The sequence below is a fragment of the Acomys minous genome (assembly GCF_964271855.1).
Source record: "Acomys minous genome assembly, chromosome: 14".
NCBI classification, from domain to species: Eukaryota; Metazoa; Chordata; class Mammalia; order Rodentia; family Muridae; genus Acomys; species Acomys minous.
In genome coordinates this window covers 106577249-106591782 of record NC_140496.1, presented here as the reverse complement: position 1 = coordinate 106591782, position 14534 = coordinate 106577249, and the positions used below count along the sequence as shown (strand labels likewise).

The following is a 14534-nucleotide window of genomic DNA, read 5'->3' as shown; positions in this document are numbered from 1 at the left end:
AAAACAAAATCCAGGATTCCCAAATTCTTTGGACAAAAGAGCTGTATTTTTAAACCTCAGGCACTTTACAGCGGTGGTTCAGGGCTGGACCTATCAATAGTGGATCTGTGTGAGAGAGCATTAGTGCTGTCCACACTTGCAGCCTCCTTCCTGGCAAGACACAACAGACCTGTGTCTAGCCAGGCCAGACCCATGGCTAGCTTAACAGGTCTACAGCTTGACCAGGAGAGCTACAGTTAAGCTAACACACCTGTGACTAGTCCATCAGCCCCATGGCTAGCATTTACAGCTAGCTACCAGACGCAAGGCTAGCCCAGAGGCCCTACAGTATCTAGCAAAGTCCAGACCCGTGGCTAACCTCGTCAGCCTTTAAGCCACCCACAGATTACATGGATGCTCCTGATCAAGGATACGAGCTGATACAAATTCCCATCCCAATGGCTCCATGACACAGCAACAGGAGAGACCTCCCTGCATGTTAACAAGGTTTTCCACCAAGTACCCATTTTATAAGGAATGGACAAGCAAGGAAATATTTACAACTAAATGTTGCAGATTAGAAAATTCACAATAAGATGAAGTTGTCTCTGTCACAGAAAACACATTTTCTCTCTTTTTTCTTTAATAATTGTTCATTAAATGTAAGTCTCCCCAAAATCCCTGTCACAAAGACAACTGCACACTGCTGTGTCACTGTAAGGGATCACATGATGTAGGCAGCCTGGAGGCTTGCTCACCGCACCCTTTGGCCACTTGAGATCGCTAAGGAACAGTAGCATATGAAAGCACATCCTACCCCTCCCTGCAGCCTGACTGGTGCAAACCTGCTCAATGCATCTGCCTTTGTTAGTCCCAGCTGTAAGGAGGAGCCAAGTCTTCGGAGCTGAGTTCCCAGGCCTCTTCCTGCGGATCCACCTCACTTAGCACCCACACTGCCCTGCTTGGGGAGCCTCACCTATGACCTTGTAGCACACCAAGGCTTATCAATCCTTCCCCGGAAGCTTTGCGCCCCTTACCTTAGGGGATTGCCTTTAAAAACCTAGCATTAAAAAAAAAAACAAAAACAAAAAAACCTAGCATTATATTGACTCGCTGTTCATATTATCTTATCTTAGGGGACTGCCTTTAAAAAGCTAGCATTATATTGACTCGCTGTTCATATTATTTTATCTTAGGGGACTGCCTTTAAAAAGCTAGCATTATATTGACTCACTGTTCTTATATGTCCTTATTCTTAAGCTGAGAAACAGAAAGAACCTTCCAGAAAAGATTTCCATGACTGAGACCCTGGCACATCTGGGTTAAAACTGTTCCTTCTACAGAAGCAGAGAAATCCAATGAAACAAGACCCTGTGTTGAAGATACATAAGGAGTTTTGTCTCTAACCAAACCAAACTTGTAACTAGGACATTCTGTTCAGGCTAATTTTTTTTTTAAAGAAATGGTCCAAATCAGTAGATTTTGATGTATAGGAAATTTTACCCTAAAAAGTGGAGATGAAAATGGCTCATGAACAGTCTGCAATTAAGAAGCACGGCAGATGACAGAGATGGCCAAGTCATGTTCTTTGATATTAGAAAGTAACTATACTTGAAAATAACTTTATAATTGAATAAGGGCACATTAGGAAAATACGATTCAGAACCAATATTATAGTAATTACATAAAGGAAGCATAAATGAAATAACTGCAGGAAGAATATTCCATTGAGATTATAAATGAGAGTCTGGTGGAGCAGAAAGGCCTTTAATTGTAATTTAGTGTGCACTATAGCATTATCAGCTCAGTGTGTTACTTCATCATATAAAAGAATATCTGCTAATTTTCTCTAATAAGCACATGACAGCTCTTCATATTCTTTCATTACAGCTGATTAACTGTAAAAACAGTAGATATTCCTTTGTTGGAGGAAAAAAGAGTTCCGATCCTTTCAGGAACACAGTACAAAGCAGTTGCGTTTCTATGGTGCGTGATCCCACGCCTATTATTTCGGAAGTCTGGGGAATTTTAAGTGGCACTTAAAAGAACGCCTCACTTCAGTTCCTCTGGCCCCACTTTGTATTCTTCCCACTTGTACCCGCAGAGCCATCTCCCGGGGTGTTACATCCTCCTGGATGGTAGGCAGTGGCTGCTGCTCTGTCCTGTGTCACAGGAAAACTTCCAGAGTTTCTGCTCCTGGGAAAGCCCTGGCTGCGCTTGGCTGGGGATGGAAAAGCGGGAGATCGGGTGGGACCGTCTGGGTCCCAGATCTCTCAGGGATCTCTGGGAACATGAGTGAGGGCTGCTGTTCTCCTGGCTCCACATTTCCTGGTTCTGACTCCCTCAGGCTGGTCCAGGAAGAACAGCCCACTACGTTGCCACAGCCGGGATGTCTAAATGAAGGCGCTTCCTCCTCTTCCCGCCACTGCTCCTTCCCGACTCTCCGCCCTAGTGAGCGGCAAGGGCATGTTAATACCTACAGAAGCTGAGGGCTCCTGTCCTTTATACATACTGCCCTGGCTATGGAGTACCTCCACCCCTCCCCCCTCAGCCGACCCCAGCACCAGGGGTTGGCAGGGCTTTCTTCGTGGATACTAAACAGCACTGAAGAGACTGAATTATTTACCTTGTTCACTCAACCCCGCAGCCAGGAGAGAAGGGAGGGATCTCCATGTCAGCACACCCCTCTCAGACCCCTTAGTGGACATTTTCTAGTGTCCTCAAATGGCCCGAGGACCAAGTGTCTCGTACATGCTTTGTAGATAAGAGACTGTCAGACCAGCGGCAACCTGCCTCAGGTGGTCAAGCTGCCCATGACAGAAGCAGGAGAGAGTCAGGCTCACCTTACCCTCAGCTGTAGGGGCTTTGACAGGCTTGGTCAGGAAGCAGTGACGCAGAGGAAAACACGTTAAAGGCTTAAGAACTCAGAGTCAAGCCGGGCATGGTGGCGCACACTTTTAACTATTCCAGCACTGGGGAGGCCAAGGCAGGTGGATCATTGTGAGTTCGAGGCCAGCCTGGTCTACAAAACAAGTCAGGACAGCCAAGGCTACACAGAGAAACCTTGTCTTGAAAAACCAAAACCAAAAACAAACAAACAAACAAACAAACAAACCTCGGAATGGAAGCTGAAACCCTCCCATGTCTTGACTGAGCAAAAGGCTCCTTCAAGGTATTTTCCTATTCCAGCATAAAGGAAAACAAAGCGAAGGGTTAAACAGCCTTCCTCCTCCTCAAAGCGTGGAGCTCCACAGTGCAGCCAGCAAGTCTTTCGGCAGCTCTGTCATTCAGCTCACATACTGCTCTGAGCTGGGCAGACAGTCTGACCTTGGGGATAAGGTGTGTGGAGCTGGCTAATGAGCCATGCCATGGCACTGAGAAAAGAAAGGCAGCAATCCCAGAAGAACTGAAATTAACACCCAGCAGTGAGGCATGGAGGCCGGTGAGTCATTCTCAGGACTCAAATTAGACCTTGCTGCGGTGGCTCCACAGGTCTCCTGAGGCCCAGAGGCCCGGTGTGGCGTTCAGCCTCCACGCAGACGTCTGCACGGACATGTTAATTAATGGCGAATGCACAGATTTACTCCCTTACACTTGTCCGTTTGGGCCTTAGACACTTTCGAAGGCCCCCTCTGAGTGCCCTGAGGTGGAGTAGACGCAGTTGCTCCCTTAGATGTGAGCACCCTCTGGCTCTCTTCCTCTGCCCTTTCCCAAACGCACGTGATCCTCCTAAGACGAGACATCCAGTCACGACACTGGTGCTCTTACTGTGCCTGGGGACAACCACTCGCCTATGGAGGGATGGACGGACAGATACCTATATACATACATGATATGGGTGGATAGATGGATGATAGATGATAATGGACAGATGACAGACAGACAGACAGACAGACTGATGATAAGTAAGGAATAGATAATAGTGACAAATATAAGGTACATGTTGGATACATCCTGACACACGTGGATGATAAGCAATAAGTGGATGAACAGATAGCTGGAGAGAGAGGTAGCGAGACCTACGTGTTTCCTCAAATTTATATTGTTCACTATCCAGCTGGTTTAGGGGAACCGGGAGAGTTTCTAGCCAAGTGTTCTAATTAATAACAAAGTGCCACAAGAATATTGTCACCTTATAGTTGAGTTATGGCAGCACACACCTAGACATTCAAACAGTGATTATTATCTTTAATGATGCACAAATCCCTTAAGCATCAACATCAGTTATGATTGCACTATGAGAGATTTCAGTTCAGCAAAATGCTAGTGTTTATCAAATGGGGGGGGGGGCAGAGAGAGAGAGAGAGAGAGAGAGAGAGAGAGAGAGAGAGAGAGAGAGAGAGAGCGAGAGCGCATGTGTGTATGCACGTGTGTTGGGGTTGGAGCCTTTTTTATAGTCAGCCTTTCTCCAGAAAGGATGCAGCATGATTTAGACCTTGGGGCTCCTTGACCAGAGTGCAGACTTCGCCATTGTCCCTTCCAGGAAGATCTCCAACACTTGGCTGAGCACTGGCTGGTTCACCATGACAATCGCTCTGGAGCTGTGCGACAGGATCGATGTTTACGGCATGGTGCCCCCAGACTTCTGCAGGTAGGATTGATTCTGTGAGCGCGCTCCATCAGCAGAGCCGTGCAGGCCTTAGATATAATCTGATTCTGAACGTCAACCTCAAAACATGCCAGCCAGCACACCTTCTCAGAGCAGTTCATTAGCATGTCCCAAGCCCTGGTTCTCCAGACACCAGGCAGCATTTAATTATGCGATATAAAATATTGAAAGTTTTTGTTTGTACTCCTGGAGAATTAATCCATCGTGTGGGCTTCATTTATTCTCCGAATGTTTATCAGCAGCAGTGATGCAGTAATTGGCACAGTATTAATGATGTGCAGGCATTAAGAAACACGAGCTTCCTTTTCACTGGGAAGAAACGCAGTAATTCCTAGGTGAATTCATGAGGGGACTGCTCAGATGGAGAGACGTGATTTCTGAAATTAAAATATTGCTCCGAGTCTCTTTCTCCTACCACATTCTGGCCTTGGTTCTCATTGCTAGAGACAAACAGCACGGGCCCGGTTATTTGGCTCTGTCACTTTAAGGGCAGTGTGCACACTTTGCTGTGCCCAGGCAAAGTGTGTGTGCTGTGTATCCGCAAGAGGCTCTGAGCACCATCCAAGGGCTGGACGTGTGGAAGGCTTGAAAACACAGGTGCAGCGTGAGCGCTGCAGCCAATCGATTCTGAAAGCGCCTTGATTTTCAGCAATGCCCAGGGCCTCCTCACGATTTCACCCCTAATCTTCAAGCGGCCAAACCTGTGGCGGGAGTTATTTACATCTTGCTGGCTAAAATGTGTGCGTGTCTATCCTTTCACGCATTTCAAACCTAATGGTGCCTCAAAGGTCACCAGTTTCCAGGCACAGATTATGCTTTAAACACATCCAGCAAGAATGAGGAGTGCAGGAAAGGACTTCATCTCTCTGTCAGTCACCTGGGCGCTGCTAGCTGAAGGCCACATGCTGGGGAGCTCAGGCATCCAGAGGCTGGCCAGTACAAGGAGGAGGGGCCGTGGGGGGTGCTGGCCAGGGCATAACATGGTAGGAGGGTTAATCTCAGCCAGGTTGACCCAAGAGACTGAGGTGCATCTCTGAGTGTGTCTGGGGGTGTTTCCTTGTGAGGTCTGATGAGGAGGCAGTACAGTCCCATGGGCTGCAATCCAGGTAGATGAAAGGAAGTTTCGGGGGTCCGAGTGTGCTTTCTCTCTGCTTCCTGACCCCCAGGACATGAGCTGCCCTTCTCTGACACACCTTCCATACCATGATGGCTGAACCTTCTGTATCCAGGAGCCGAAATAAGTCTTTCCCCGTTTAAGTTGTTTCACTCAGGTGCTGTGGGCATGGTGACGCAAAACCAGTTAAGATACATTGTGACAGGGTGTAAACTAGGGATAGAAACTGGCTTTTGTAAAAGACTCCAGTCCCCTTCAAGACCATCCATGCACCCACAAACCCATTATTATGTTGTAAAGGACAGAGTCCTTATAACCAGACAGCCTCTTTTTTCCCCCCCAGACAGGGTTTCTCTGTGTAGCCTTGGCTATCCTGGACTCACTTTGTAGACCAGGCTGGCCTCGAACCCACAGCGATCTGCCTGCCTCTGCCTCCGGAGTGCCAGACAGCCTCTTTTAAAGGGCCTGCCTGGTTTTCCCTCTTGCTTTCCAAAAGAGGGTTCAGGGCCTTCCTATGTAGCCCACACTGGTCTCAACCCCACCATCCTCCTGCTTGACCTCCTGAGTGCTGGCATTATAGTTATGCACCCCCATGCCTGGCCGGCCTCCCCCTCGTCCCTTAAACATGAGGATTAAATTCCAAGGTTAACTCTGGCAGGTGACTGAAGCCACACCTACTGCCACTGTGTCACTGTGTGACCCAGCACAATGGGATTCCTGTTGCTATGTAAGATTCAGCCACAGAAGAGAAAGAAAAGCACAGAGGAAGCTGGCACATAAAGGTGTCCTGCACAGGTCCGAGCCCAGCATCCTAAAGCCGCATGATCTCGTGACCTCAGTTCTCCATCTCAGCCTCCTCATCTGTGAATGTGTTGATAATAGAACCCACCGCAGAGTGAGGTGGGTGGATTAAGTAAGCTAATGCAGGCGAGGTGTTTGGAACAGTGCCCTGTACGTAGCAAGCACAAGGCATGTTAGACTGGGTCCTTACCGAGTCCCAGATCGCTTCCGTCACTGGCATTGTTCCCTTGTTTAACAACTAAGGTAGAAGAAGTAGGTAGAATGACATTTAAAAAAAAAAAAAAGCGAGCTGCCTCCTCCAGTCAACAGTCTAACAAAAGATATGCAATGTGCCTCAGTCAAAGCTGATGGCTATGGAGCAGATGTAATTATGTAATATTGCCATTAGGATGCCACGAAGAAAAAAAGCATGAATAAATTGAAATGTTAATGGCTGCGAGTGTTCAAGGAAATATTCCATTTATTATGGAAAACATATGAAAGCCGAGTTAACCTGTCATTTCTCCTATTTGCAGTTAGTTCCTCACAACTTCATATATGGTAGAGTGGAGGCGATCTGTGGAGTGATGCTAACAAGGAAATTAGGATGATGTCAACATGCCATATGTTGCCTCCAGCTCTGGGGCTTCTCAGTTGCCACTGAAAAGGTTCAGCAGTTGCCCACCCAAGATGCTGCTAAGGTTGTACCTCACAAAGTGAGATGCCAGGAGCCACTAGAGGGAAGGCTTGGGGCTTCTGGGGGCATCTTCTCTAAGAAGTCATGGCTGCTCAGGGAAGGGTAGGAAGGTGTCTGTAAGCTTCTCATTGCTGAGGCAAAATATCCATCTTCAACAGCCTAAGGAAGGAAGGTTTATCTCAGCTCACAGTGTGAGGGTACAGTTCACAGGGGCAGGGGCAGAGAAGTCACTATGGAGTAGGCCCAGGCATCTGGTCACATTGTGTCCCATCAGGAAGCAGAGGAGCCCCTCCCCCACCCCCAGGCATCTGGTCACATTGTGTCCCATCAGGAAGCAGAGGTGGAGGAGCCCCTCCCCCACCCCAGGCATCTGGTCACATTGTGTCCAGTCAGGATGCAGGTGCTCAGTTCACTCCTTTTCTTGCAGTTCAAGGACCCAACCCATAGTGTGCGTCTTCCAACACAATTAAAGTCTCAAAATTCCCTCCTAGATGTGCCGGGAGGTTTGCCTCCTAGTCAGTCTAGTCCCTGTGAAGTTAATAATCGATGTTAACATTAATGACCACAGAGAGAAGACAAAGAGAGACCCAGGCCCGTACCTACACTCACCTCTTATTTCCAAGCTGTGTTGACTGAACTACAAGGAGGCAGTTTCCACCTACGCACATGACCTTGAGCCTGGTTTCCCCATCTGTAAAGTGGATAAAAATAAAAACAAGCTGTCTGTGGAGCGTATGAAGAGATAGTGAGTACAGTACTCGCTCTGCATACAGTGACAAGATGACTACAGCATGTCACTAATCTTACTGGTAAGATTATAATGTAAGATACACAAAGTAGCTACTATTCTCCCGTGTGGTTTTGCAGTTACCTTGAAAAGTGTCTGGATGCTTAGTGGCAGATTCAAAGAATAGGACTCAGCTCTGTCATATCAGACGACCACAACAAGCCTTGCCCATGTCAAACCACCAGTGACCGTGGAACCATCCCTCATCATGGAACTATTAAATACACTTTCTATAATCATTATCTAAGTAGCAAATGCCTTTTGACAGTAATACTCTCCTGAGAGAATGAAGAACAGGCATGTTAGTTTGTTCCTCTCCAACAGGACAAGGCGGCCTTCGGCTTCACTTTGAAAGCAGCTGAGTGGTAGTAGGGACCCCAATACCACACCTACACCCTAAGCTGTAGGAGTCAGGACATATGCTATTACAGGGGTCAGTAAGGGTTTGGCGTGGTTTCTGTGCTGGCGGCCCTGAGCTGGTTGAGTGTCCCAGAGCGTGACCTCTGTACGGGCAGTTTTGTATGTTTGATTGCATGATTGGAGCCCTAGGCACAGGCAGTGGGTACACACACTGCCCTTCATACAGCAGGTCCTGTTAAAGATCAGGGAGGTGGCTCTCCCTCACTGTCTTTTTAATGGTCAAAAAAAAAAGTTGTCTATGGATAAAACAAACCATTTCTGCCTGTAATAAAGTTGTGACCTTGAGAAAGTTCTTTGACCTTCACGGGTCCTTAGTGACCTTGGTCAGGCTACACAGTGACTGTACCTCAGAACCTCTGCTCTCAGGTCTGTAAAATATTAGTGGCATCAGCACAGGTCTTGAAAGTTTATGATAATCCTGCTAGACTGAAAATAGGGGATCTACCATGGGCACACTCTATAAAGATGCCCCAAGGGGCAGAGGGCAGCTGGGCCCTGGAGAGGAAGGACAGATGTGGTCTTCAGGATGAGGTGGGTCTCTCCTGCCCTGTTGAGAACTGGTCCCACGCGGCTGCCGGCTGCGTGAGGACTAACTATCACAAGGCGACCTTTGGAGCACCAGCCGTTCTTCGGCTTCTCCAGGTTTCCCAACTTCTCACTGGGGTACCAGACTTTAGCAGCTGCTCCAGGGTTCCCAGCTTCTCACTGGGGCACCAGACTTCAGCAGCTGCTCCAGGGTTCCCAGCTTCTCACTGGGGCACCGGACCTCAGCAGCTGCTCCAGGGTTCCCAGCTTCTCACTGGGGCACCGGACCTCAGCAGCTGCTCCAGGGTTCCCAGCTTCTCACTGAGGCACCAGACTTCAGCAGCTGCTCCAGGGTTCCCAGCTTCTCACTGGGGCACCAGACTTCAGCAGCTGCTCCAGGGTTCCCAGCTTCTCACTGGGGCACCAGACTTCAGCAGCTGCTCGTGTTCACAAATTGGTACCTTCAAAAGAAGCCAGTCTTTGCATTAATCATGGAGACCTTGTTCATTTCATAACCCATGTGGGGAGCTGGGGAGGTGATGGAAGATGAATGAGGCAGGCGCTGACTTCAGTTCCCAGAGTCCCCCTTGATCAGAGTTTAGTCACAAAGGCCAGGAGTTAGGAGAGTGGCGCCTTTGGGGGAAAATGCTCACTACTTTTATCAGAGCATCTGTCCCCCTGAGCTTTTCTGAAAGACCCATCCTTGGTTTTCAACTGAATTTAGGGGAGGCTTTGCAATCCCAGGTAAGAATGCTCGCTCCCCATGTGACCGAAGACAGACCCTCCCATTCCTGTGTGTCACTGCGCCCTTGCAACCAGAGAGCTCCTGGCAAATAAGAGCTTTGATGGCCTCTCAGCTCTGAGCCACAATCCTGCTGCTTTCTAGTCTAAACAGTGTCTGTCGGCTTTCAGGAGGGTGCAATTGTCATTTCCTTGTTGTCAGGAAAACTAACAGCAGAGTGACAAAGGATTGCACTGACTCCCATAGTTAGAAGAGCAGCCAGCATGGTTGTGGCTCTATGAGTGGATCACCCTTCAGCATGGTGACAGGGGGTTTGAGGGGCGGATTAAATTCTTTGAGAGGAAAACAGCTGAGCATCCCATGAATCCCCAAGCGCCAGGTGTAAAGTGGAGGACTACGTAGGGTAGCACCTTCCATCCAGCCTTCCTGGGAGTCTGGCTGTCCCATGGGCCTTGGTTACCTTGAATAGGAACAAGAAAATTCTGGTAGCCCCTAGATGTGTGGGGTGTGCAAGACCTGGGAGAATTAACACTGGAGCAGCAAGCAGCTCTCTCCTCCTGCGCCTGTTGAGGTGATGGCAGCATCACCTCAAACCACTCTTGCCAGCCCCAGTTGTTTCCCTGCACTGATAGATCTTGCTGGAGTCAGATCTTATCATTTGACACAGCTCAGGGCCTTCCCAAAGCTTTGAAAACAGAATCCGCTCTCCCTAGCGTCAGCCTCCCAGCCCTTCAGACTGTGCCGTTTGCACACTGTTCTGGTCCTGACTTCTGCATCCACACCGAATTTCTTCAGCCCCACTAAAAAATCTTGTCAGAGAACGAACCCTGCAGACACCCTTCCGGCCCTCAGCATGGAAGTCCTGTCTCTCTCATCCTGCATTTAACTGGACACCACTGGCTCTTTCATGACTAAATAATGGCTTCCACTCCCTACACACACACTGAAGCCGGCCCTGTGCTTAGAATAAACACATGGATTAGTTCATCAACTCTGGTGATAACAGGAAGTGTAATGCTGGCTCCATTGGTTTTACAAACGAGTCCACAGACCTGAAACGTATGGCTAGTCAATGTCTCAGAGCTGATAAGGGACAGCAATCTGCAAACCTGAAGGGCACATAGCCCTTCACCTTGCTGCTTTAGGCATCCCAGCCCCTTGCAGTCCTGAGGCAGCCTGGCGAGGGGAGGGGCGGGGCGGCAGGGCGGCTCCCTAGCTCTCTGTAACTCTCCTCTGCCGCAGCTCACTAAGGGCTAGAAGCTCCTTCATTTGCCCATCTGTTCCTTGAGAAGGGTGGTGATGTCTCAGTCCCCATTTGCATCTTCAGATCTTGGAGCCACACCCAGAACATGGTGCGTACTCAGTGTAAATCAGTTCACTGACAGGAGACTTCCTCTTGGGGGATTATAGTTTGATTTGCTGGCTCTGCAGGTGAGGGACTCACTTTGCTCTTTCAGAGGAGCTGAGTGTGGTTCCCAGCACCCACGTTAGGTGGCTCACACCCTCCTGTAACTCCAGCTCCGGGGCACCAACACCTCAGGCCTCCGTGGGCACCGTCACACACAAGGCACACATTCTGACACACATACACTTTAACAAATCTAGGGAACAAAAGGATTTGATCCAAAACCTACATTGCAAATCAAATAAAAGGGTATGAGTGAGTGGAAGGCATAATGAGCAAACGCTAAGCTCCTACTCTGTTTGGTTGTCAGTGGGGGCCAGCATTGGACCCGAGAGAGGAGCTGCCATGCCAGCCCCACCCTTCCTCCCTCACCGAACTTCATACCCATCAGCGTTCAGAAAGCTGAGAGAATTAATGGTGTGCTGCCCCGGTGACAGCATCAAAATGTATTATAGTAGATACGGTGGGCCCTTAAATCATGCCATCTCCAGATAGGGAGCCAAATTCATTCTTGGAATGGACTATAAATTGTAGGAAAGCTGTTATCATTGCTTTCTAAACTAAGTTATGGTGAGTATTCTTAATCTCGTTTTCCTTTGTAAATTATTTGCGATAATAATAGGGCAAGCATTTAAATTCTACCTAATAGTCTTATTTCCAGTCATACTTTGCACATTACCAAGTTTACAAGTCTCTGTTAGCCGTCATTTCTTATTAATTAGCGGAGTAATGATTCAGAGTGATTGCTGTCATGGAACTAAATTAATATCTCATCCATAATGTGAAGGACATCTCAAAGGTGTCGTGAGTGGCGGAGAGTTGGTTCTGCCGGAATTATTAGCTAGTGAACACTGATAAAGCTGCCATCAGCGGTGCCAGGGACAGCTCCTATTTGGCACCAGTCCGACACTCACAGCGGGCAGGGGTAGAGCGGTGACGGCACCTGTGCGGGACACTCACAGAGGGCAGGGGTAGAGTGATGACGGCACCTGTGCGGGACACTCACAGAGGGCTGGGGTAGAGTGGTGACGGCACCTGTGCGGGACACTCACAGAGGGCAGGGGTAGAGCAGTGACGGCACCTGTGTGGGACACTCACAGAGGGCAGGGGTAGAGCGGTGACAACACCCGTGTGGGACACTCACAGAGGGCAGGGGTAGAGCGGTGACGGCACCTGTGCGGGACACTCACAGCGGGCAGGGGTAGAGCGGTGACGGCACCTGTGCGGGACACTCACAGAGGGCAGGGGTAGAGTGGTGACGGCACCTGTGCGGGACACTCACAGAGGGCAGGGGTAGAGCGGTGACGGCACCTGTGCGGGACACTCACAGAGGGCTGGGGTAGAGTGGTGACGGCACCTGTGCGGGACACTCACAGAGGGCAGGGGTAGAGCGGTGATGGCACCTGTGCGGGACACTCACAGAGGGCAGGGGTAGAGCAGTGACAACACCCGTGTGGCTAACGTTCTCTGAAGCACGGGACTAGATTGTGCTCCTTCCTGCGAGCTCCTTTGCCACCGTTCAGCTAACTCTTCCCTGACACAGGCAGATTCCATGACCTGCTGGTTCTTAGGGGCCGGTCTTTCTGAAACATTATGGTGCCATCTGGGAGTGAGGGTGGAGGCTCAGGAGAGCACTGGGGCTCACTCTCCCATGAAGGAGAAGCGACTGGACTCTGGTGCTCCATAGTCCCCGGACACAGGCTTCTGAGGTAAGGAGCTAATTTCTTGCTAGAGGCTCCACAGAAAAGAAATCCTGGTGACAGCTCCCTGTGCCTCAGTGGGTCCCTCCCACAGGAAGAGGCAAGGCCAATGACAGGCCAATGGCAGAGTAACTCAGGCACATGGCCACTGCAAACTCCACTTCGTTCTTCAAATATTTCCTGAGTATCAGACACTCTGGCTACTACACCACACACAGAAGCATATACAGGGAAAGACACACAGCATTCCTTATAGGGCTATTGGGAAGATTAAATATGCTAGTATATGGAGGTTGGTGATGCCTCTGGACTGACGTGGTCAAGTCTGGCAACTTGGGTGGTCCCTGAGCAGATCTGTGTGCCTAAATCCAGGCACTGAGTCCACTTGGGGGCCACACACTTATCTGTTCAGTGGAAGCTTCAATATTACCTGAGAGAGCAGATAAAGATGGAAAGAGAGCATGTAAACTAGGAGCTGAGGTCCTCGCAATGTCAGTCCTCATAGGATGAGGTGGACAGCCAGCCAGTGTCCCCATGGGCTGAGGTGGACAGCCAGCCAGTGTCCCCGTGGGCTGAGGTGGACAGCCAGCCAGTGTCCCCATGGGCTGAGGTGGACAGCCAGCCAGTGTCCCCATGGGCTGAGGTGGACAGCCAGCCAGTGTCCCCGTGGGCTGAGGTGGATAGCCCAGCCAGTGTCCCCGTGGGCTGAGGTGGATAGCCCAGCCAGTGTCCCCAGGAGCTGAGGTTGGCAGCCCAGCCAGTAAAGAACTTACCTCGTAAGCTTAAGGATCTGTGTTGGAGCCTCAGAACCCATAGAGGAAAATTAGTCAGGTGTGCCAGCACCAGCTTAAAATCCCAGGACTGAGGAGGCAGAGACAGCAGGAGCCAGGTACATTAGTCCTCTGAGCCCGCAAAACATGGCTGCACTTGTGTGAGCATGAACATACACACCTGGACAGACAGACAAACACACACACACACACATATGCCTACATGTCTTCTCTATACTGACTGTATGGATAGAAGTTTTTGTTTGTTTTAAAGTACATAGATAATAAAATAAAACATATGTCTAAAGTGGTTTTAGATTTGCACAAATGGATGCATAAAGAGTCCATTGCTCTTCGTCTCACTATTTTGTGCTGAGATTTTTCACCCTGTAGGCTGGTTACTAAAATGGAGACATTAACGTCAGCATGGTCCTCAGTTAAGCCACGGACCTCACTGAACCCTTGTGTGGCTCTGCTAACAGCCTTCATCTGCCCCAAGGCCACTTCAGGATGCCAGTGCCCCTACCCACCGCACCCTCGGTCTCCTCAGATCGCTCTTGTCTTTTGCGACCTTGTCACCTTCGAAGAGCTCTGCTCTCTGCCCCGGCTCTGTGGAAGTTCCCACACATCTCATCTGTCTGGTATTTCCCTGTGATTAGACTGATGCTATTTTCCTAGGAAAGGGACCAGAGATGTGACAAGGTGAGCAACTCCTATCAAACTGTACATGATACCACTGTGCCTTTTTACTAGTGATGCTAAGGCAGGGTTCTCAGGGGAAATCCTAGGGACATGCGAAGGGGCAAGAAGTCTTCTGCCATGAAATCTGGTTGAAGATCGAAGCCTTGTCAGCATCTCGGAGCTGCCTCATCTAGAGAGAAGAGGGGAAACGGCTTCTTAACAACCCTTTGGGAGGTAACTTGAGAGCCACCGAATGGGATAAGTGGCTAATTCTGGGATAATTAATTGCTGCTCTCCCTTGAGATGCCTGTATCCATGCTTGGCT

At 49.4% G+C, this 14534-nt stretch overlaps 1 protein-coding gene across 2 annotated transcripts in view; it reads left to right on the top strand.

Annotated features, from left to right (window-relative positions):
* The window catches only part of ST6GALNAC5 (ST6 N-acetylgalactosaminide alpha-2,6-sialyltransferase 5), a 172814-nt gene that overhangs the window by 149201 nt on the left and 9079 nt on the right, over positions 1–14534 (top strand). The window contains exons 4-5 of one of the 2 annotated variants that reach the window (XR_014774584.1): positions 4463–4570; positions 7748–7988. Coding sequence is in view for 1 of the 2 variants with exons in the window: in XM_084757306.1 (XP_084613432.1) it covers positions 4463–4570 (108 nt within the window). In the remaining variant the exon portion in view is untranslated. The remainder of the gene's footprint in view (positions 1–4462; positions 4571–7747; positions 7989–14534) is intronic. The other variant, XM_084757306.1, reaches the window with a different exon arrangement.